Below are 24158 nucleotides of genomic sequence, written 5' to 3'. Positions count from 1 at the left end.
TTATGTTTAACTAATCAACTTCCATGTTCTTGCGTAGTTAGAGTCTATTATATTATCATTTGTATGTATATACATCAAATGGGATCGTCTATAATACCTTAAGGTATAACATACATTCAATTACAACTTTTTGAACCAAAATTACAATTTTATTAAACTACATTTACAACATTGAGAACAAAGTTACAACATGTGTTTTTTATATTTACAAATAACTAAACAAATTTACCACATTAACAACTATTTGTTCATAATCTTGTAAACGGTTGTGGATGAAGTAATTATAACAAAAAAAACTATATTTATCCAACATCACTATGTTTACCACAATGACAATAAATTTATTGTTAAATCAGTAAATATGAGTATCATGTACCTCAAGGTACTTAAGAAAATTCATATATGAATACTTTCTTTCTCAACAAATAATTGAAGTTACAATAGTCAAAAAACAAATAAGCTACATGGCACGGACACGTCTCTTGGCTGTCATATCACGTGTCCAACACAGATACGATACGGACACGCTCAAATACGTGCAAATACGGCCGGACGTGTGTATTGTAGTTAAGACATGCACTGGAGATGCGCGTGTCCTTTAAAGACACAATTAAGAAGGACACGAGGGTTAGTTTTATCATTTATCTTTCAAATATTTTAGATCGATCAGATTGGGGATCTCTCTAGACTTGCCGACATCTTTCTCTGCTCCTCCTTGGCTATGTGTTGTCTGCCAATCTCTCTCAGCAACCCAATCCATTGGGTTGGGGACTTCTTCTTCTCCTCCTCCTCTTGATTGAGCTAAAAACGGTTGAGATTTGCCAAGTTTAATTGTCAGATGAACTTGGTTTTGGGTTTAATTTGATTGGGTATGTTGTAGCATGAGTTTAATTGAATTCATATGTTTTGGTTTTAAGGGATTTAATTCATACGGGAACATGGAGGTGAACTGGTGTTAGGTATAAGAGGAGGTTTTGAGTTGTGATTTTTGAGAGAAGAGAATGATACGAGGGTCAGGGAAGAGTTGGTATGACTTGTGAATTAATAATATGACGACTACTTAATCATAGACGGAACTCAATTATGAAGTTTTTCAATTTCGTTCCTAACTGTGACTTTGAATCATATTACATAAAATGTTGCTCACCTCTTGTTGCTCACCACTTGTTTGTTGAAAACTTGAAATGCTTCTGAGACCTTCTTTCTTTGAATTCTTTTCTCTTTTTCTTATCTTTTGCAATACTTTTGAGGGCTTAAATTTGTTGGTTGGTCTTTGATCTTTTTTCTTTTTGAGAGTATGGTCTTTCATCATTCGAAATCACAATTATATATGTAATGCAGTAATGCCACAATGGAGGGGTCCTTGATCTCACCGGTTTTGTTATATTGGATAAAAAGAAGTCGAGTATATATGCTGCAGTACGTAAAACGTTTATGAGTAAATAGTTTGTTGCTTCTTATGCTGCAGTAAGAGTTTGGCCTCAAAATTGATGGTATACAGTTACCGACATGGTTTCTCTGGTTTTGCAGCCAAGCTTATAGCGGCTCAAGCCCAAAAATGTGTAGGTATCTTGCTAAATTGATGAAACAAAGATATGTTAATTTGCGGTGACCAGAAAATTCATGTTATCTTCGAACTTTTGCTCATGTACTAGTAGTCAATTATATGTATTGTCCTTAAGCTTTTTGTCATGAGCTGAATAAAATGGTGCAAATTAAATCTGCTACAGTTGCCTGATGTTGTTCGCGTTATACCAAATACGCTAGACAAGCTGCAGACTAGTAGGAGTTGGGATTTTCTTGGCCTCTCTCCTCACTCACCTTCAAGCAATATTATTCACAGCAGCAACATGGGTGATGGAGTTATCATAGGTGTTCTTGCACAGGTGACTTTCTTTCTTCCTCTTTTCATATTCATGCACACTTATACAAAACCAGATTTTTATGCACAGTTATATGTAATGCCACATTGTGAGCTATGCATGTAAATGAATATTCATTCACAACATTGTTTACAGGCTTGAAATGTGACATGTCATTTTGATTAATGATCAATGGTGAATGTTGGATTCAAGGTTGTTCTTTTTTTAGTTTTTTTTTTGGTTAAATGTTCTTTTTTAGTTGATATGTAACTTTATTAGACTTGTATATGAAATTTTGGGTTGATATATGGTGTATTAATTTAAGAAAACTATATAGCTTATTTTCCATATTTTTTTTCTAATTAGGTATATATAATTAAAATAATATTTAATTAACGTGTCCACCACATGTTCGTGTTCAAAAAAAATTTCATTTGTCATGTCAACGTATCGAATCGTGTCTGTGTCCGTTCTTCTTAGTAAATGAGGTGGTGAACTTGGGCCTTTTCTGTTGGGCTTTGGACTAGGCTTCTCTTGAAGGCCGCTTTGCTCTAGTATGGGCCTTAAACTGGCATGGCTCTAGTTTTTTATCGCAATTTAGCGGCCTAGTGTTTCGTTCATAGGTTGAAGTGTCGCCTCCATGGGGTCAGCCTGAACAATGAAGAGAAGTGATTATGCTTGGTTTCAGTAAAGTGTCGCCATTAAAACTGGCCGGTTTACAGTTTAGATAGTTTTCTTTCTTTAGAAAGGTTACTGTTTCTCAAGGAAATAGGTTAGATCATTCCTTGTTTATTGTTTGATCGATGCACTTGCACATGCGTATGAGTTTCATAGTGAGGGTAATGTTCTTAGTATTTTTTGCGTTCTAGCTATCGTCTCTTGATAGACGTTGGTATTCTGATGTAATTTGTCCTCCGACTATTGTCAAGCAATTTTTTATTCTACTATTTTTCGAAAAGAAAAAACAACAACAATCAAATACTTATGATGTAAATGTATCCATACATAAACCATGCACGTAGTGCAAACAAGAACGGGAAGGAACCAGCAGAGTTCTTAACCATTTGTGTTTAATTTTATCTATCTATTACATACTTAGGGTGAACCAACTGAACCTTATTATATCTTTTTGTAGTAAACCTTCAAGTCGAGACCCTATCAGAAAGTTCTGCTCACTCCTTCTAGTGTCTAAATTGAATACGCCAATATCATGAGAAACGACTGGTTCTGAAGGAGGCTTATAGCGAACGCAAGTTTTTGTTGCAAAATAGATGCGGTTGGCCTCTAGGTCCTTGCTAATATCCACATATCGGATCGGAGATGGACAAATAACCACGGTCTGCAAAAAGTAGTACTTGGTCGACCAGGCTTTGTACGCTAACAAATTTCTCATTCTTTCGGTCAAGCTTGTATACCTTAAAACATGTCCTTCATCTTCATCATTCATGTCTTCATCTTGATCAACATTATCATCTCATTGAGTTCACCATCATCCTGCTCGATCCTTCATCGTGACAATCATAATCCCCCAGGTCCACGTACTACTCTTTGTATCACTAACAGTACGTACCACATTTTGTTTGATTCTATTAGACGTGGGTTATCCCCACCACGTTTAGAATCAAAAAACTGAACCAACTTCAATTCCACTACTCGATCTCCAAAGATGAAAGTACGAGCTTCAATGTCAATCTCGTTCTCCTTCGGAGTACGGCGAATCCAGCAAGCATGTAACACACCCGAAGAAAACAACACATCATAAAAATAGTTATTGGCTCTATGACCTGGTGCCTCTAAGAGAATAGTCCAGTTCTCTTCTTCAGGTCTGCACAAAGCCAAAGTTGAATGATCCTTGAAAACAGCTGCAACCACACAATGTTCCGAATTAACATCTGACGTAGATAAGTCAAGTTTGTTCAAGAAGTCTAAGGCAGCAGAGCCTTGTTTTCCTTCAGATTCTCTTTACTTTTTGAAACTTGCAAAAATCTCCAATTGTACTGAAAGATGGAAGTTTGTGTTGGACTCTTGAAATTGGGTTGAATAAAAACATCTCACAGTCTAGTCCCAAGTCCCAAGTCCCAATTCCCTGATCATAATCAAACAACCTTGATTAGACCCATGAATCCAGTTCATAGCACCTTCAGGTGGTGTAGGCAGCATTAATTTGTGAATCTTGGCGTCAGAGAGGCTCAAAAAGCTCAAGTAGTTGCTATTGCTGCAGTTTGGGTCTTTTAAGTTGAGGATGCAGTACTAAACAGGGGGACTTAAAGTTGCGGTAAAGAGACTCGGTCGCCATTAGTTTGTGTTGTTGCAAAGACCGCTCAGAAATATTGGATCTTCTTGATTATTTGAGAGTTCTCAAATATCCAGACAGTGACCATAATCTTTGTCCCTCAGTCCGTCTACAATAAAGAATCCTACGTCAAAAAGGAAAGGAATTAGATTAGGGATTTTGGTAACACCATTGTCCAAAATCAAAGTAGACAAGAAAGGTGTAAAAAGTTTTTTTCCGAGATGTAACTTGGGGAGCGAAATGCGAAATCGACTTGGTTAATTAAGTTTTATGTGTCAAATAGCTTTAATGCCTTACCTTTACACATCTAGAACTAATTTAACTTGAGCATTAGGCCCCATATATAAGGCCATAACAACCATTGTTGGCTCTAAAACCTCTTCAGTAATCTTACAACAATCAAATGATTCATTTTTTATATATCATAAATATGTCTATATCGACCCTTCTGGGGAAAGAAAAAATGCATGCGCGGATGCGCCCGTAGTGCAAATCAAGAAACGAGAACGTAGAAATTCTAAACAATTTACAAATTTTTGTTATCCATCTACTACATACTTGGGATAAAGAAACTGAATCTAGGATATGATGATTCTAGTTCACGTCGTCGATACCAGGAAGGTTTTGCTCAGTTTTCCACTCTACGTCAAGAAAACCGACTCCACGCTTAGAGCGAACACAAGTGTTTGTACGTTTCGAACTAAATGCGGTTAGCCTCTAGCTCCTTGATCTCCTTGGCGGAGGCGGACAAATAACCACGGTCTGCAAATAGTACGTAATATTGCGTCGACCAAGCAAGTTACCAATACCCTAAGAATGATGTCATTCTTTGGGTTAAGCTTGTATACTTGAAAGCAACATGCATGTCCTGATTGTCATCCACACCAAATGTGGATATTCTTCATCCTGATCTTTATCTTCATTGACATCACCTTCATTACCCTCAATACCACCATCACCGAGCTCCTCATTTACTATTTGTATCACCAACAGTACCTCATTGTTAGATTCTAAAAGACGGGGGAAATACCTACGAAGTATAGAATAAAAGAAGTGAACCAACTTTAATTGAACTACTTGATCTCCAAAGTTTAGAGTATAGTACGAGCTTCAATGCCCATCTCATTCTCTTTATCATGAGCACAGCTAACAACATGCAACACACCAGCAGAAAACAGTACATCGTCAAAATAGTTGTTGGCCGGCTCCAAGGCCTGGTACCAGATGATGCTTAGCCGTATCCGATCGTTCAATTTAAGGCGCTGTAAAATCATCTCCATCACATCGTCAGCCGTCAGGTGGTTCCTGCCAGTGGTTGCTGCACCATGCCAAATTACAGGAAGTAGCTAGATTGCTTCATTTCTGTATAATTCTTCTTTATTAAATTGAGAAGGATGTTGCCCCTCTTCTATTGACGCTACTTCGTGAAGAGACGCAGTCCCCCATGAATGTATTGCGACTGCTCATAAATATTGAACTATGCTGCAACCTAGAAACCTAAAATACTCTTGATCAGTTTTACATCTATATATGCTGGTTCTTTCTGCTCTACAAAACCCTAAATCGAATCAATCCAGGAACCAAATTGAAAACCAAAGCTAAAAGAGAGAAACAACTTATCTAGAACCAAGATTCAAGAATCTATGTTACTACGCTAGTGCTTTTGTAGAGCGCTCGATCAAACCCTAATTAGGTAACGAAACACAACCAAACAAATTAACAAAATGGTTTTGCGTCTCTTTTCCTAGTGGACTGATGACTCAATTGGGCCTGACTAACCTTCATTCGATTTTGGGAATTGCCATTTCCTTTTTTCCTACTTAGTTGTAACTGCATGTGCAATTATTTCCATTCCAATGAGTTCGGATAACAGCGTCATTATGTAAACAATATATATGCTCATAATATATAGACTATAAAGAGCGAATTGTTAACGTTTAATATAACCTTGTTATTATTTTCTTATTGAGGTATTCTTAGGTTGCGTTTGGCGGGGCTTATAAGCTCCTTAGCTTATAAGATGAGGAGGTTTTGGTGTTTGGCAGAGATAGAAGTGAGTGGCTTTTCTTTTAAGTCAGGGTCATTTTCTCTTGAAAAGGAGAAGTTACTCCAACTCTACTTTAGCTTATAAGCCAGCCACAAAAACACATGGGGGACTGTAGCGAATAAATGATATTTTCAAAATACCATTGGGTGCCCTCTGAAGTTTCAACAAATTACCCACCTCTCTCTCTCTGTGTTATCCGTACAAGTGTCCCTCCTCCGACGGCCTCCGACGTTGCTATCATCTACGGACTACGGCTATGAGTTGGATCAAAATCTCTCTATGTTCTCCGTACAAGTGTACAAGCGTCCCTCCTCCGGCGGCCTCCGACGTTGCTATCGTATACGACTATGAGTTGGATCAAAAGGTTTTGATCTGATTAGTTAGTTTGAATTCATCTGTCTATTTTCATTCCTTTGCTGATATGAAACTGTCAAATTGGGTAATTGGTGTTGATGAATCTATGCTTACGAACTTAATTGGGTAGTTAGTTTTAAATCAAGATCAGACTGGATCAATTTACTTCTTGGTTAATTATGTATTGATAATTTTTCTGCATAGTTTAATTGGATCTAAATAGTGAAATCGATAGAATTGAGTTTTGGTTGGGAGGAGTCCCTGGATAAGAATTGGGATTGAAATATGCATCTAAACCTCAAGTTCTAGGTTGATCGAATTTTCTATTTAGTTTTAGAAATCAGAGAAAGTTAAGTTTTCTCCTAATGAGGATCCGCATGTCATTGTTGATTGTGTCAAGGTAATTCATTTGGAAACAAAATGTTGGATTTTTAATTTAGCTTATAGAATTCTCAGGTTATAAACTGTTTTTAAAAATTTCTGTGTTTATGTATATTTCTAGTATGTCCTCAGGGAGTTGTCATCTTCTCCAGTCCCTGCCTCTTGCTGCAATGCATTGCTTGATTCCTTTCGCAAGTCTAGTATGATGCATTGCTTGATTCCTTTCGCAAGTCTGGAGATTTACACAGACGAACATGAAAAGTTGTTGGGTCACACTGAAAAGAGCTGGACTCTTTTTGTGGACGGGTGTGGGAAGGATGTTTCAGGTATATTATCCAATTGCATGTTTCTGTTACTGAGTACTGAGGTTGGAATTTTGTTGGCTGCTGCAACAGCTCAGGTAGACATGGCATAGTTTGTTTTACACATTGGTCCTTTTAAGAACATTCATTTGAGATTTAATTTCTCCCCCCTTAAAAATGCAGGTCGATGGTCATCAGGTAAGTTAATCTTAAATGAATGAATGGTTTACAATATATTAATTCATTGTTCTATATGTGATCATAAAGTGAGGGTTTTACATTATACAGGAACCATCAAAAAAATTTGGCTCAGAGTCTTTCAGGAGATCGCAAATTAAAACAGGCGACATGTATGTGTTTTTTTTTTGCACTTAAATTAAGCTTTCATTATTTTCTTTTTTTCATGGATCTGTTTCCTTGACTCTTTCTGCATATTCTGCAGGAGAGTGTTGATGCTCTGATGAAATGTGTAACAAGTGATGATCTGGGGTTCAGTGAAGGAAAGCCAGTTGCAGCAATCACTATATACAAATGTCTTGTCCACTGGAAGTCATTTGAAGCAGAAAAAAGTAGTGTATTCGACAGGCTTATTCAGATAATTGGCTCAGCAATATAGGTATACTAACTTTTAATCTTAATCTTATTTATTATAGAACCAGTAAATTAATTTTTGTATGTATCTTAAGAATCTTACTAAGAACAGTTATATATGTTTGTGTATGTCAATTACTTATTTCGTATATTGTTTGAAAGTGATATAAGCATGGCAACTAATAAAAGGTTATTTATTAGTATACTTGGTGGATATCTTGTCCACCCCTGTATGTTATATGTGTATTGCAAGGCTGTGCAGCAATTTAGATTAAAATTACTAAGCCGAATCTCTCAAGTCATGTGAAATGCTCGAATTCTGCATTGAGCACATATATAGTGCCTGACTACTTTGAAAACCTCATGAATCGAACTTGGGTTGGCAGATTCCCAACCTAACACTCAGTTACTAGGTTTACTAGGTTGACCACCGCGGTTGAGTCTCAGATTAATCTTAGTTAATTAGTCTGTAGTCTTGATTTTATTATCTTCATATCCATCTTCTTTGTAGTCACGTGAAAAGATTAACATGGTCACTCGAATTACTTAAGAAGTCGTAATTCATTCACATTTGAATCAATAATTCGTCCTCAACTTAAGATCATATATATATGAGTGACATGATTAATACCTTTTCTCACATTACAAAAACATAATTTGTTCTACACTAGTTGTCTACACCAATGTATTAAATTGCGAAGGCGTACCTCAAAATATTTTTACGAGAGACCGTAGACTTAAGACTTGAGTTGTAAAAGACGAAAGTCTTATAACATAAAAGCTTGATTACAAATTATGCATAGAAAATATGTTAAGTGACCACAAATCGGTGGTCTATTGCCAAGCACCATCTTTCTTAATTGGTTGCATGAATTGGTGTTGGCCTCTTCACATATAGATGTGATTTTGATGTTTGAAAGGGATCAAAGGATATGCGGCTCCGGAAGAAGAAGAATAGGTTTTGGTCGAACAAACTTCTTTTTTGTTTCTATTTATTTTCGTTAAATCTCATAACGATGATGTTTTGTGTTAAAAAAACAAATGGGAACTCGCTTTTGTATGTTTTTTTAAACGTTTTTTGCACTTTTATTTGCATTTTTTACCCATATTTGACTCTTTTTCGACTAAATAAGAGCTTTGGAGTGAGTTTTTTTAAAAAACATTTGTCTACAGTAGTGAGCTTAAACCTCTGGTTAGAAAATCAGTTTGGTGAATCCAGTAAAATTCAGTGCGACTGTAACAACCGACATCCTTCTTAAATGTTCCCCCCAGGTTCAACCATTAATGAAGTTTCTTTCATTACCCAAAAAAAAAAACCATTCAAGACTCCTAGGACTCGATTTGACTATTTGACCTCCATTGACCAACAGAAAATTTACTTGTATCTATTAGGTGTTAACATATGAATGGTTGATCCCTGTCCATTCACGTTTTGTACTTCCTCTATTCCACACAATCACACATCCTAGCAATAATGGAACCCAGAAAATCCCTCTAGTTCTGTTATTGGGCCCCCCTAAAATTGGATAACACCCATTAAACCCCTCGCGGCAAAAGCAAAACCAAAGTAAAGTTCCTTGTCAATCAAAGTAAAGTTCCTTGTCAATTCTCGAACCTTCAAAACTTTTCTTCTTCTTCTGAAACTCGATTCTTACAGCTTCCGTTTCTTTAATGGGTCGTCGTCGTATTATTCTCTCTGCCTTAGTTGCCACACTTCTCACTCTCTCTTTCTTCTCAGGTACGTAAAACGATCCAAACCCATCAACCGTCGAACTTTGTTTATCGTTGAATTCTGTAATAAAGTATCAAACTTTGTTGTTTGATTTTTGTGGGGTTTCAGAAATGGAGTCGGCCTCGTTCAAGATAGTGAACAAGTGCCGCTACACAATCTGGCCGGGAGTTCTCTCCGGCGCCAACACCGAGCCGCTCTCCCCCACCGGCTTCGTTCTCAAAAGCGGCAAGTCCCGGACTTTATCCGTACCCAAATCATGGTCCGGTCGGATGTGGGCCCGGACCCTCTGCTCCGGAACCTCCCCCGGAAACTTCTCCTGCCTCACCGCCGACTGCGGCTCCGGGAAGATCGAGTGCGCGGGGAGCGGCGCCAAGCCGCCGGCTACTCTAGCCGAGTTCACTCTCAACGGCGCCGACGGCTTGGACTTTTATGACGTCAGCCTCGTCGACGGCTACAACCTTCCCGTGCTGGTGCTGCCCCGCGGCGGGACGAGAGGCGGGTGCAGCCCCACGGGGTGCCTCGTGGACTTGAACGGCGCGTGTCCCAAGGCCCTGAGGGTGGCGCGTGAGGGAAAGGGCGGGGGAGTCGTGGCGTGCAGGAGCGCGTGCGAGGCGTTTGGGGAACCGCAGTTCTGCTGTAGCGAGGCGTACGCGACGCCGGAGACGTGTGCGCCTTCGGTGTTCTCGGAGTATTTCAAACATGTTTGCCCACGGGCGTATAGCTACGCGTATGACGACAAGACGAGTACGTATACGTGTGCGTCGGCTGACTACATTATTATTTTCTGCCCTCTGCCCTATACCAGGTACCATTTTTCTTCCAAATTATTTCAAGTCCATGTCACATTTGATGCATATGAGATTGACATATAGTAAAATAGTATTACTTCCATTGAATTCGCAACATGTAAACTCTAATCTGATCAATCCTTCATGATAACATAATATGTAGGATGGTCAGTTATAATCTAACTTCTCGATATGAGATGTTTATCTTGATCAGAAAATACGCTTCATTTTTGAATGCAATGAGGATTGTTATGATCCATAAATTGCATCTTTTGATGATGTTCCGAAGGTTGCTTAGAGGTTGTGGCACAGTTTTGGCCACTATTAGCAACCTCGAAATGCAACCAATTTGTATATTAGAGCATCAAAATCACAAATATGATAAAAGATGAGACAACAAGGGTGCATGTGCAAGTGGATTTCCACTTCTTTAGAATCTGTCAATTCAGCTATAAGGTTTATGGTTACAATGTAGCAGAACCTATATAATAGGATTGGCAGTGGTTGCAATTAGACATCTTCCATGATACAAGTGCATTAGCTTGTTTATTGTTATCTGCCTTGTCACTATTAGATATAGAAATTTCTGACATAGTGAAAAATGTTGTAAAAGGGGTCAAATTTATATATATAATCGTATGTAGTTGTATGTCATTTCTCTTGTTTACGAGTGATTGTGTAAAGTAGCATATTGGGTTGTCTAGAAAGAGTGAAAGACTCGAAAAACATATCACATTAAGAAACACTATCATTGAAACCTGATATGTAAGTTCAGTATCATCAAGATGTGCTTCAATAGAACTGATTTCACATTAAGGTCATGAGGGAGATCAAATGTCTCTCCCTTTTCTTTAGCTCGCGTTTGCTCTAGTTTAGGATGTAATATGGTAAGGTCTGTTCAATTATATGATTGCATTTCCTCCTGATGCAACTTACTATTATACTATGCTGGCATTTAAAACTTTACAAAATGTGTTTATTCTTTTTATCACTTTTTAATGCATAATTTTCCACGGATATGTTTGAGTTCTTTCATGTTACACTGCCTTAATTATGAACATTTGCAGTCAAAAGGTGTTGGGAGCACGAAAAGATGGGGCGCCGTTACCACTGGTTAACAAGACAATGATGCACTTATAACTTACAAGGAGCCAATAATATGCTACCTGCATTTCTTCCTCATTTCTAGCTCGGGATGCCTTAAGTTGGTCATGTCTTTCTCTCTTCCTGCCACTTTTTTAAGCTTTCTGATTAACATTTTCTCTGGCATTACGGTTCTGGAACATCATACTACAACCCCAGCGGAATAGCATGCAGGTATACAATCGATGAGAACCGTAATTTCGTCTCTCCCTCATCTTTGGCTGGTAATCACATTTCAATGCACATAGGGTTGTAGGGGCTAATTCGAAATCTTTGTAGATAAGTTTATGTACCTCTTTGCTTTTCCTCCAGTGGTGAACATATACAACAGTAGTACAGTACATTTAAAAACAAATTTTGCCTCGTGACTTTTCTACTTCAATACATTAGTAATCTTATTTAGGCGAAATTGATCCACATCCAAAGTTTGATTTATTGGTGTGAATTATGGTGGGATCCTTAGAAAAATGCTGACAAAGTGAATACATCTTGACATTGAAGGGGACTAATCCCCCTTAAAAAAAAATTCTATGCTCCCCTGACGTGTGAACCAAAACATTATAATCTGAAGTTAAAGGACTAGAACAATCAAGAAGATAGCCCAACTTTTCTTAATATGAAATCGCCAAACAAGCATATAACATCCTCTTCATGATAATCCTTAAATGTCTTAACTTTAGGAAGCTCAATAATTTGCTGATGGTTTAGGGATGCAACAGATTAAACTTTGGAGTTTTTTTTGTCAGATTGAGTCGTTAGCATCTAAGAGAAGAATAGCACTTCTCCCTAGTTTGTGTTATGAAAACTTAATCCATGTTTTTCCAATTTTGATTAAGAGTGTGTCTAGTTGTACGTAAGCATTATTAAGGTTGTTAAGTGTGCTTAGGAGAGTCCAATCATATGGTGACACGTAGCCGGAGTGGTTAAATATGAAATGAGAGCTTATATTCTCTCATCAGCGTTTGTATTAGCTATCCTTGAATATCAAACAAGTTATTTTCATCTTTGCACTTCATTTATCCTTTTATCTCTGCTTCTTTTGATTTATGTTCATATTAATTGGTATCTAGAGCCTAGTTATCATGGGGAAATTGAGGCCGGCTGGGAAACCTACGGATCCCTCTTCTAAGGATGAGGTCCAGGTCGAAGATCTTACGAACCTAGAGATTGAGCTGCATAACCATCGTGTTGAGACCACAGCTTAGCTCAAGGCATTGTAGGGAGCTCTCGAAGCTTCGATGGCTGCTCAGTTGAAGGAATTTCAAGCCATGATGTTGGATAGCTTTCAGCGTCAGTTTACTCAGCTTGAGGCTAGGAAGGTTGATTATGTGACTATGAGCGCATCACAACCAGATCCACCGTTCTCAGAAGTTTTGACAACAGAGAAAGGCTCGGCGTCGTTGACGGTGGCTAGGGCTGAGGGTATGGTCACTACTCTTCCTTTGCCTGTTTCGGGTACTAATTTGTTGGATCATGCTTGTTCTGAGATGCACAATACTGCTGTAATGTTTGATACCCGTCAATCGATGGCTCATGCCTCTGGTGCTATTGGATCTCAACCAATGGTTGTTCATGGCGATGGTTTACCTAATTTTTTGATGTCGTTGGGTAATAGCATGTATGTCCCTATTGTGAGTGGGTTGCCTGTTGTGAGTGGTTCTAACTTTGTGGGTGGGGGTGATTCTCATATGGCGTTGCAATTTGGCCCGTATACTATGTCTATGTTGCCTTATTATGGAGCTCCATCATATTATCAGCCACCCCCACAACCTCGACCATAATTTGTCGCTTCAAAGCCTAATACATCTTCTTTCAGACCATCTCCAGTGTGTGTTGCACAATCCACTACACAAACCAAAACATTACCCCCCATACCACAATATACCACTGCTACCACCACTACTACACATATCTCTAATCCCTCATAACCTACAGGCACTTTTGTTAATTCTCACTTTCAGCAACTATCACCAACACAAGGGTTATATATTCCACCATACACTCCACACCCTCAGTATTACTACCCTCATACACTACCAACTAGTCCTACAGCTGATCCGAATTTGTCTAGCATGAAACAAATGCGCTTGGAATTTAGTACTTTTGGAGGTGGGGGGATCCAGTGGAGTGGATTAACAAAGGAGAGCAGTACTTCGAATTTTATCATATTCCTGAGGATAGAAAGTTATCCATTGCAACAATGCATTTGACTGAGAAAGCATCTGATCGTTGGTTTATGTTCAAACACGAGTTTCCAAACTCTTGGCTTGGTTTGACTGATTTACTCATGAGGGAGTTTAGTGTGTATAGCAAATCTGAGTATCAAGCTGTTGTGGCTCGAATTGACCAAACTGGTTCAATAGATAGCTATATGGAGAAGTTTACAAAGCTATCCCGCAGAGCTAGTGGGTTCTCGGCTGAATTGTTACTCTCTTGTTTTGTTGGAGGATTGAATGATGATATTAAAATTGGAGTGAAGGCGCAGAAACCAAAGACATTGTACGAGGCTTATGAGTTAGCTCGACTCTTTGAGAGTGGAGTGAAGAACAAGCATTCCAACAATTGCCATTTTGCTGCCAGCAGCAGTTTTAAACCTCAATTGGGAGGGTCCGCATATGGAGGGTCTACATATCCCAAGGGCAGCAATGCAAACTTTAATGCAACAACTGTTAAAGGCACTGTTGCAGCACAAAGACAATTAACTCCAAATGCTACTAAGGAGGGTAATGTTAGAATTCAGCTCACTAATGCTGAGTTTGAGTCTAGAAAAGTTAATGGTCAATGTTACTGGTGTGCTGAACCATATCAAAAAAACCATAGATGTAGAAAACGTGGTCAACTAATGTGCATGCAGATTGTCCCTGACCCTGAAGAGCTGGAGGATGAAGAGTGTGATACTCAATTGGTTGAAGTTCCACCAATTGTGAATATAGATGAGCCATTGATTCGGTTACAAGCCCTGGATGGTTTTGGCAACAAGTATCAAACAATGCAGCTGAAGGGTGTATGTAACAAGAAGATTGTTCATGTTTTGAATGACTCTGGCGCCACACACAACTTCATTCATCCTCAATTGTTGAAGGTAAGTAAGGTTCCAGTTCAGCATTTTACTCCTTTATATGCAGCTTTGGCTAGTGGTGCAAGAGTGAAGACTAAGGGTGAGGCTAGAATTGTGCTCAACATGCAGCAATACGAATTGGAGGATGATTTCTATATTCTACCAGTAAGTGGGTGTGAGATTGTATTGGGAACTAAATGGCTCAAGTCATTAGGAGATATATAATTTGGAATTTTGAGACTATGAAAATGAAGTTCTTTGTGCAAGGTAGAGAGTATTTGTCGCAGGGCGAAACTTCCACTCAAGCTAAAGTCATTGGTTGCAAATCCATGACTAGGTTAATTAGAAGAGAGAGGGAAGCTATTTTAGTGGAGGTACATGCCACCTTGATGAAACAAGAAGTTCAGGAGATTGATCCAAGCATTCATGCTCTCATTGACAAGTATGCAGTCATTTTCACAACCCCATCCACTTTACCACCTGTAAGAGCACAAGACCACTTCATTGAGTTATTGCCAAACACTCCACCAGTGAGTGTGAGACCTTACAGGTATCCTCACTTCCAGAAAACTGAGATAGAAAAAATTGTTTATGAGTTGCTTGACAGTGGAGTTATTAGACCAAGTAAAAGTCCATTTTCTTCACCTGTGTTGTTGGTTAAAAAGAAAGATTGGACTTGGAGGATGTGTGTAGATTATAGAGCATTGAATGGAGTTACTGTGAAAGATAAATATCCAATCCCTATGGTTGATGAGCTATTGGATGAGGTGCATGGTGCTTCAGTGTTCACTAAACTTGATTTAAGGTCAGGTTATCACCAAATTAGAATGAACCCCACTGATGTGTGCAAAACAGCTTTTAGAACTCGTAATGGTCATTATGAATTCTTAGTTATGCCTTTTGGTTTAACTAATGCTCCATCAACTTTTCAATCTGTAATGAATGACACTCTCAGGGATTTTTTTAGGAAAGGCACATTGGTATTCTTTGATGACATTCTAATCTATATCCGAACTTGGGAAGAACATCTCCAACAACTTGAGAAAGTGATTGCAAGGCTGCAGGAGCAGGAATTCCGAGTTAAGCTGAGAAAATGTGACTTTGGAGTTAAACAGGTGGAGTATTTAGGCCATGTTGTCAGTGCTGGGGGAGTAGCTGTGGATCCTAAAAAGATAGTGTATTAAAGAGTGGAAGTAACCTGCAAATATCAAGGGACTGAGGGGATTTTTGGGTTTAGCTAGTTACTACAGAAAGTATGTGAAGAATTTTGGTGTCATTGCTAAGCCTCTCACTGATATACTTAAGCTAGGGGGGTTTCACTGGTTCTGGAGACGAAATTGATGTTCCGAAATTTGAAGTATCTGTCAAGAGTTCTGACAGTAGTTCCTTTGGGGGCGTCAAACTCAATGAGACCAATTTTCGTAAATGGAAGCGAATTATGGCAGCCCATCTTCAAGAAATGCACAAGATGTGGCATGTAACCGGAGTAACTAAGGCTCCTAGTGCAAATGATATTATTGCTTACACTAAGTGGGACGGCGACGATGGTCTTGTGATGTCAGTCTTGTAGAAAGTTATGAATGAAGAGATAGTTGATATGGTGGAGGCATGTGACACTGCGCAGGCAATATGGCAGACACTTGAAGGATTATATACTTATGACTCTAATTTCATACAAGTTCATGAGTTAATGTGCACCGCTTTGGTGATGCAACAAAATGGGCAACCGGTGGCACAATATTTCACCAAACTAAAAAATATTTAGGCTGAGATTGATGTGAAACGTCCTTACATGATCAAAAATCAGGAGGATATTGTTTGGTACCAACACGAGAATGAGCTTGAGTAAGTTCATCATTTCCTGAAAGGGCTTGATGCAAAGCATAGAAGTGCGAAAGAGGAATTGCTCTGAAAGATCGAACCCCCTAGCCTAATTACACCTTTCACATATATCCGTAAGGATGAATCTCACCAGGAGAGTCTTCATCAGACACAAGTTGAAATTTCCAGCCTTACTGTTCGTGCTAAATCTCAAGCACCACCCCTTCAGCATGCCACTTCAGCTCCACTTAATCAGCAAGGACCCCCACCAGGCTTCGGGAATTAGCCCCGCCCTTATTGCTCTTATTGTCATGATACTAACCATGCTCGTGCGACCTGTTGGAAGCTGTATCAACACCTTCGGCCTAAGAGGCCTATATATCGTCCCAAGGCGAAAGCAGCTATTCAATTCGTCCAGGAACCCGATATCTATGGTGTGGTTGCCCATGATCATCATACTGCAGGAGGAGCAATACCTACCGCATCCATAGCTGGTCGTGGAAAAATTGGTATGGCTTTAAATATTTATAACAAAGGTTTTTTTATGTTTTTTTATTTGAGATTTTGAGTTACTTAAACTAAAAATTTGTTATTATATTTATTTTTTTATATAATTTATATATATTTATAATTTTTTTTATTTCGACGTTTCCAAAACGTACCCGCTTCTTAAAATTTTTGAAAAACACGTTTCCGCGTTTTCAAACGATTCGCTTCCACGTACACGTATCCGATTCCGTGCAGCCTAGAGTATAAGATAGATCATGGTGTCTAGATAGGTCTCTGTATCCTTGTGCGATTTGGTTTTCTACTTCTACAGTTCTACTTAGGAAAAGCATTCTCGCTTGCATTAAGCCAGTATCGAATTTCATTTAAAATAGTGGAGAAGTCCCTGAAGAGGAGGAGCTGGACACTCTATGTCCCAAGATCCACACCCACCATGAACAACGGCGACCAGAGATGTCTAAACGGTGAAATCGAAGAAGACGAGGAACACGAAGATAACAGCAACGGCCTCGCAGCGTGGGAACGAGACTATGCCGACGAGCGTTCCTGGGAGTCACTCCAAGAGGACGAGTCGGGCCTTCTCACGCCCATTGACAACCATAGCCTCCACCATGCTCAGTACTGCCACCGCGTCAGGGCTGCCACCACTGCTCGGATTCAGAAGGGTCTCATTTGCTATCTTTATATTATCATCGACCTCTCTAGGCAGCGTCGGAAATGGATTTTAGACCTAGCCGAATGGGTGCATGTGCTCTCAAAGCATGTTGAGGCTCTCATCTGAGAGTATTTCTACTAGAATCATCTTAATCAAGTAGGCCTTGTGACAATAAAAGATGGGGTTGCTCATATCTTAGCGGATATCGGTGGGAGTCCCGAGTCTCATGTTGAAGCACTTGCGGGTAAGCTGGAATGTTCAGGCGATGTATTCAGCTCATGTGTCCATCATATTGTCACAGGGAAGTTCTGATCATGTATTCAGCTCTCAGTAGTCAGTACCTGTGATCCAGGAGATATGATGGAAACTATTCAGAAGTGCAAGAAATCTAATTACAATTAGGGATGGTCCTTTATTGGTCTCTCGATCTGTAGAAACTTTCATATGCAAACATCTGTGCCTTTCAAAAAAACATCTGTGCCAAGAAACTGGTGGCTCGTATCATATTGCATTGGATGAGTCGCACTTAAAAGAGTTGGTATTGGAACATGCACCTCCACCTCCAACAATAACTAGCAGAGTTTCTTTCGCCAGTTTGATAAACATGGCATGCATGTGTTTTCCACAAAGAGCACAGAGAGCTCTGTCGCAATTTGCTCATGTCACAGGGAGGCGAATGTCGCTTGACACTCATGTCCTCATCTCATTTGGCAAGGTCCTATCATCATCTGTTCCCAATTGCACCATTTGATGAGGTCTCCCTATCACTATTTACGGATCTACAAAACACATTACCTAGATCTTGTTTTGGCTGCCAGCAAAGTCTTCTTGGTCTGGGAAATAATCATGGCCATCGGGCTTGTTCCAAATGCAAGCAGCACTTCTGCCTCGACCGTGACATATACATCCATGAAAGTTTGCAGAATTGCCCAGGCTGTGACAATACCAAGCATTGACGTAGCTGAATTAGGGCGGGAATCAAGCTAGGGTCCATTGACCCTTCTCAAGTTTATGAACTGATTCTTATTGGTTGAAACGTTGTAAAATGATTTTACATACTTTTAAAAGAACTATATTACCAGTCCATTTGTTCTTCAACGATAAGTATCGATCAACTATAATATATTGGCATCATATTCATCAATATCTTAAACCCTAGATATAGTAAATAATGTTTAATTTTTTTTAAGTTTTCGTTGAATCTAATATGTACATCAGTCATGACCCTCTTAGCTAGATAAAGTTTCTGGCTACGGCCGCAACGCTACTACCATATAAAAATGGATTCGATTGATTCGAAGATACCAACTGCGCTGATGAAGGAGGATGAAGTACTGGAGAGAGAAATTACTATCAATTACCCATAATCCCATATGCCTACAACTGAAATGTGACGCCCAACTCTTTAATCAGTATCTTTCAAATTTGGAGCCGAAAATATTTAAGTCAAATTTGGAGCATGGAAGAGAGCAAAGGCAATGAAAAGAAGAAAGAGGCGTAGGGAATCCAATGCTTTGCACCTAGATGGCGGTATCCAACGGTCACTTCATAGTTCATCCAGAAACATCATCATCTTTATTTTTAATTAAAAACGTTACTCTGTGGTTGATGTTGATGTGACATTGCCAAAAAAAATAAGAGAGAGAATTATGGGCAAAGGTTTTGTTGAGTTTTCATGGCTGTGAGCCACCGTGAAGTTATGGGGATTCACGTACTAGATTAGAAATTAGGGCTAAACCCTGCGGATGATGCATGAACCCAATCTCAAACAGCTCAGTTTATAACTAGCACCCTGTCTGTGTTAAAACATTTTCATCATATTCCGGAGTATATTAATCTAGAGACAAAAGGTCAATTAGCTAGGTTAATCTACAATAAGATTATGATCAATTCACAAGCTAGAACACAAAAAACACATAAGTTTCTTACGGGAGTACAGAGATTACCAATAGGAGAAAATTTTCATAAGATATAAGAAACATCTTTTTTTCTAGCTGTACTTGTCGAACACCACATCAGTAGATGCTAATGACCAGGAGAAATTTTTATATGCGTGTTAACATCAAGCGATTGTTTTCTCTATAGAAAAATCGTAGTTACCATTAGAATTTTATGGTAATATATGGACACCGAAATTCTTCTGGATCTTATCTTATAAAGAGTATAAGAATCGTAATTAAAACAATCAGATAAGTTGATTCAGACATTTTTAATTAGAGAAAAATGTCTAAAAATATGAGAATCTAGATGGTGTAGTACAAAATAAAACATGCATAGACAATAATTTTTTTTCTTATCAACAAGGAAAATTAGTATAATTTTGTCCTTTTTTGACACTTATCTAGTGAAATTTCTTAAAGAATCCCAATAGAGTGAACGAGCAAAGCATTATTAGGATGACTTGCAACCCAATTATTTCGGTCTCTGCAGGCTACACTCTACAGTATCTTCCCTCACATAGGGAAACATAATATAATTGAGAGGGACTGCTAGGGCACAGAGGTCTTCTATTTTTATACTTGTTGCTCTGCTCTGCTCTCCTCTCTCTCTCTCTCTCTCTCTCTCTCTCTCTCTCTCTCCCCAAGAATCAAAATTGTCGTTTTACCACTCCACAAACTCCATTCGCCATTTCCTCCCCAATCGCCATTTCTCTCTGCCTCACTGCTCCTCCTCCCTCTCTCTTTCCCATAAACCCTTTTGCTTCCTACTCCAAAAACCCCATTCTCCTACAACACAAACATGTTTAACTTAATTGTCAGCCTCCTTCTCTCACTCCTCACCTCCAAAGGTAACTAAAGTTTCAATCTTTCACCCACCCAGTTCACAGTTCTCTCTCAAATCTCACATTTCTTCATGGGCTTCTGTTTAACTTTTCCGGGTCTCTCTAGTTTATCTCAATGTTTTGCTCTAATGTTTTCGTTTATGTGCTGCAGGTGTTTCCGGTGCTACGTTCACTTTCGTCAACAGATGTGACTACACAGTTTGGCCCGGGATTCTCGCAAATGCCAACAGTCCTAGACTCGACAGCACAGGATTTGAGCTCCCAAGACAAACCGCTAGAGCATTCCAAGCCCCGACCGGCTGGTCGGGTCGCTTCTGGGGCCGAACCGGCTGCAATTTCGATGGATCCGGCTCCGGGTCATGCCAAACCGGCGACTGCGGCTCCGGCACCGTGGAATGTAACGGCGCCGGAGCCGCCCCGCCGGCTACTCTAGCCGAGTTCACTCTCGGCACCGGCGGGCAGGACTTTTATGACGTCAGCCTCGTCGACGGGTACAACTTGCCGGTTTTCGTGGAGGGGACCGGCGGGTCGGGTCAGTGCGCGTCCACCGGGTGCTCCACGGATCTGAACCTGCAGTGCCCGACTGAGCTCAGGAGTGAGGACGGGAGCGCGTGCAAGAGCGCGTGTGAGGCGTTTGGGAGCCCCGAGTATTGTTGTAGCGGCGCGTATGGCTCACCCTCGACTTGTCGGCCGTCGGGTTACTCCGAGATGTTTAAGGCTGCGTGTCCCAAGTCGTATAGCTATGCCTACGACGACGCTACGAGTACGTTCACGTGTACCGGAGCTGATTATACGGTGACGTTCTGCCCTTCATCTCCAAGGTAAGTTTAAAAGCTTGAAGCTTTGATTTTTATGCTTTAGTGTTTGACAAGCTCTTATCTTTGTGGTTAGTTTTCAAAGATTGAATCTTTGAAGGTATGTTTGGATTATGATACTCTAATATTGGTCAAATTAAGCTTAATATTATTCTCTAAAAAGCAGATTATTTGTTAATTTATCTTGTGTTTATTCTTGGTGAATTAGTTGGCAAATGGCCAATGCCATCCTGCCATAGATTCTCTTTTTAATGGTCGATGAAATTCCTTGTTACTTTGATTAAATTATTAGGGTGTTCTTATTCAGGATTGTTGGGTTGGTTTCCATGTGAAAGTTGTTTATGTTTATCACTTTCAAGTTTCAACTGGCACTCTAAAGTAGCTCATTAAAAAGTATTTGATTCCTAATCCTTGATCATGTGGTAAGAATGTAAGATGTCATAGTGATCATGTAATTTGGAGTTTTATTAACTTTTGATCATGTGGTTCATGTTGGTGTTAATGAATGATCATGTGTTTTGCAGCCAGAAATCTTCTAGAGACGCAACACCAATGACAGGAGGAGCAACTTCACAAGAAGGGGTTGCTGCGGCAGACCCAGGGTTCACTTATTCTGGTTCAACTGCAGGATCGGTGCCAGTTACCGGGTCGGTTCCGGTAACTGGTTCAGGAGGTTCTGGATCTGGTGAGGCAATGCTGGCAGATGGGTCATGGTTAGCTGGTTTGGCCATGGGAGACTCACCAAGGACATTGTGCCCCTCCACCCTAATGACTTTATCAACTTTATTTATCATCTTGTCCTATCTTTACTTGTAGCCCCCCAACTTTCTCTCTGGCTTTTGCTCTTAAATGTGAATTCTTCAGAGAGATTTGCAGTGCTTTAGTGGTCACTGGAATTTTGCCTAGGTTTGGTAGAAAAGCTGAACATTTCATCAAGAATGTACACCACAGCCTTCAAGATTCCCTCTTGATATCATTGTAACATAGTTCATTGTAGTATTTCATGGGAATAGTAGGTCACTTTGTATTTCCCACTTGAGCTTTTTTAGGGTTCTGCTGCTTTTTAGGTTTTCTTTCTCTGTTTGATTCTTGATTAATCAAGGAGTGTTGATGTGGAATTTGGAATTTTCTCTTAAAGGAGTTTGTAATGTGAATGTGCAAGGAAAATGTTGGCTTAGATCACTTTGCGGGTATTTCAAGTTTATATACAAGCTTTTCTGTATGCAAACTCATTTTACAGGAAAAAAAATCTATGCTTAACTTTCATGTTTATGTCGAGCAAACTTTGAATATGTTGTTCCAAGATCAAATGGAGGATGTTCTTGTTTATGTCGAGCTCATTACTCCATTTATGAATTGGAGTTTAGAATGAATCAGAAATCTAACAAAATCCCCTTATGCCTTGTGAGTTGAAGAGCTTTTATCGAACTGTGAAATGTGAAATGTTTGATTTTACAGCTACTCCATTACTCTCACTCCCCAAGTCCAGCTTCTGTGGATCGTGTTATCATTATGTTTGGTGGAAAGCGAACTGGTGTTGAATTCGTTTGTCTAATTTTTCAAAGGATAATAACTTAAGCTGTCAGTGGGGGTTGGCTACGAGGACAAAGAACAAATGCAGATCAAACTTTAGAAGAAATATAAGGGGGGATATGGATGATGGAGGAAAAGTGAGACATTCGTGTAAAAGACATAATTAGCAGCAATATCATGTTGATCTAATCATAAGAACTTTAACTTTTCATCAGAAAATTTGCAGAAAAGGATTTTGATCGACATTGTTGATTTAAGAATACATGTCTAATGTCGCACCTTGAAAATTTCATCAAAACACTAATCCACTTTTTTTACCATTCTACCCTGATTTACGCTTTGATTATGTTCAACTGATGTAAGCCTAAGCCTCAGCTGTGTAATTTTGGGTTTGTCAACACTACAAAGGACATAGTTACCAAAGAAAAACATTAGAAATGACACTTTAAAACCATTTTGAGAGATTAGAATTGAAATAAACGTCGTGTGTTGGGTTTGTACTCACCTTAGATGAAAGAAGTCATGAATTTGATCTTGCTCTGCATTTACTTTGTGAATTAAATGAATCATGTAGTGCTGATATCTTACAGACTGCAGCCATCATAATTGAAAGAATATGGGGACTCAAATTATTGCATTATTCATTCACCCTCTATTAATAATCATGTGGGGGTCATAAACCACTAGCTAATCATATTTATGAAATTATACTCAAATTGATTGGAATATTTGCTGCCATTAAGTTTTTATATTAGTCTAATGACCCTTCAATGCTTGAATCATTTCCCAGAACTGGAATCATGGTATCTTAGAGTAGATTTGACGTTGATGTGTGCAGATGGTGCAGTAAATGTGAGCTACAAGCTGCATAGGGATCTCTCCCAAAAAACAAAAGCTGCATAGGGAGATAATGATGCGCTTCATATAACATGCAGTAACAATGAAGTTTTCTGTTGAAATTTAGATGAATTTCTTCCAGATTATAAGTTTCTGCTACTTAATTTGCTCAAAATGATTGATTCTGTTTGTAAAAATTCTTCACACCTGGATGCTAACATGTCTAATTTATTCATCTTGATAGAACACTATTTGCATATCCAAAACTTGAAACTTACCCTGTACACACCCAAAAACCGGAAAAAAGGTATGTGATCCATGCTGATAGGTCCGAGCTTCTTTCTACTCGGTCTGAACTTGACATCCATACATTTCAAGATTAATAATTTAATATGTTTCAGCACATTTGGTAGCTCCCGTTAGCACGTTAGTTCAGTCAAAAGCCTTGTTCCATTCACAGAAGGCTAAGACAAACCTTCATACCTGTTAAAACTTGCTCTAGATAACTGGCCTGCATACAAAGTAGGACTATTATTAGACAAATTAAAGATTTCGAGGTTCCACACCTATACTAGGGAATTTATTCATCAAACTAGTTGATATGTATGGCCAACTAGAATCTCCCTATTTAGTGAAGTGGTTAGCCAATAGTCATGA

General features: G+C 39.1%; 3 protein-coding genes and 1 pseudogene across 5 annotated transcripts; all 4 read left to right on the top strand.

Moving 5' to 3' along the window:
• Nucleotides 1-6359: 6359 nt before the first annotated feature.
• On the top strand, nucleotides 6360-8103 carry LOC126784621 (uncharacterized). Of its 2 annotated transcripts, XM_050510095.1 has the most exons (5): nucleotides 6360-6566; nucleotides 7059-7263; nucleotides 7423-7437; nucleotides 7528-7589; nucleotides 7682-8103. In XM_050510095.1, the coding sequence occupies exons 1-4, from the start codon at nucleotides 6459-6461 to the stop codon at nucleotides 7575-7577; spliced, it is 378 nt and encodes a 125-aa protein (XP_050366052.1). In that variant the 5' UTR covers nucleotides 6360-6458; the 3' UTR covers nucleotides 7578-7589; nucleotides 7682-8103. The 2 variants fall into 2 exon arrangements, 1 of the variants encoding a protein (XP_050366052.1); XR_007670960.1 differs by having other exon boundaries at nucleotides 7070-7589.
• A 1317-nt stretch (nucleotides 8104-9420) lies between these two features.
• LOC126784615 (thaumatin-like protein 1b) lies at nucleotides 9421-13494 on the top strand. Of its 2 annotated transcripts, XR_007670959.1 has the most exons (4): nucleotides 9421-9568; nucleotides 9671-10367; nucleotides 11418-11667; nucleotides 12564-13494. XR_007670959.1 is itself a non-coding variant. In XM_050510089.1 (3 exons), exons 1-3 carry the CDS (start codon nucleotides 9502-9504, stop codon nucleotides 11488-11490), a joined length of 837 nt encoding a protein of 278 aa, XP_050366046.1. In that variant the 5' UTR covers nucleotides 9421-9501; the 3' UTR covers nucleotides 11491-11861. The 2 variants fall into 2 exon arrangements, 1 of the variants encoding a protein (XP_050366046.1); XM_050510089.1 differs by lacking the exon at nucleotides 12564-13494 and having other exon boundaries at nucleotides 11418-11861.
• A 3684-nt stretch (nucleotides 13495-17178) lies between these two features.
• LOC126784611 (general transcription factor IIH subunit 2-like) lies at nucleotides 17179-18635 on the top strand (annotated as a pseudogene).
• A 1476-nt stretch (nucleotides 18636-20111) lies between these two features.
• LOC126784612 (thaumatin-like protein 1) lies at nucleotides 20112-22353 on the top strand. The gene is made up of 3 exons (XM_050510086.1): nucleotides 20112-20322; nucleotides 20468-21137; nucleotides 21656-22353. Exons 1-3 carry the CDS (start codon nucleotides 20274-20276, stop codon nucleotides 21945-21947), a joined length of 1011 nt encoding a protein of 336 aa, XP_050366043.1. The 5' UTR covers nucleotides 20112-20273; the 3' UTR covers nucleotides 21948-22353.
• Nucleotides 22354-24158: the final 1805 nt, after the last annotated feature.

Source organism: Argentina anserina, chromosome 2 (genome assembly GCF_933775445.1).
Source record: "Argentina anserina chromosome 2, drPotAnse1.1, whole genome shotgun sequence".
Classification (NCBI taxonomy): Eukaryota; Viridiplantae; Streptophyta; class Magnoliopsida; order Rosales; family Rosaceae; genus Argentina; species Argentina anserina.
This window is presented reverse-complemented; position numbering and strand designations above follow the sequence as displayed.

Bases quoted from the DNA above. Each gene is read 5' to 3' on its own strand.
- LOC126784621 (XM_050510095.1), top strand. From the start codon at position 6,459: ATGAGTTGGATCAAAATCTCTCTATGTTCTCCGTACAAGTGTACAAGC. The intron at 6,567-7,058 runs GTTTTGATCTGA...GTATATTTCTAG, and splicing joins ACTATGAGTTGGATCAAAAG to TATGTCCTCAGGGAGTTGTC.
- LOC126784612 (XM_050510086.1), top strand. From the start codon at position 20,274: ATGTTTAACTTAATTGTCAGCCTCCTTCTCTCACTCCTCACCTCCAAA. The intron at 20,323-20,467 runs GTAACTAAAGTT...TATGTGCTGCAG, and splicing joins CTCACTCCTCACCTCCAAAG to GTGTTTCCGGTGCTACGTTC. The intron at 21,138-21,655 runs GTAAGTTTAAAA...TGTGTTTTGCAG, and splicing joins TTCTGCCCTTCATCTCCAAG to CCAGAAATCTTCTAGAGACG.
- LOC126784615 (XM_050510089.1), top strand. From the start codon at position 9,502: ATGGGTCGTCGTCGTATTATTCTCTCTGCCTTAGTTGCCACACTTCTC. The intron at 9,569-9,670 runs GTACGTAAAACG...GTGGGGTTTCAG, and splicing joins CACTCTCTCTTTCTTCTCAG to AAATGGAGTCGGCCTCGTTC. The intron at 10,368-11,417 runs GTACCATTTTTC...GAACATTTGCAG, and splicing joins TGCCCTCTGCCCTATACCAG to TCAAAAGGTGTTGGGAGCAC.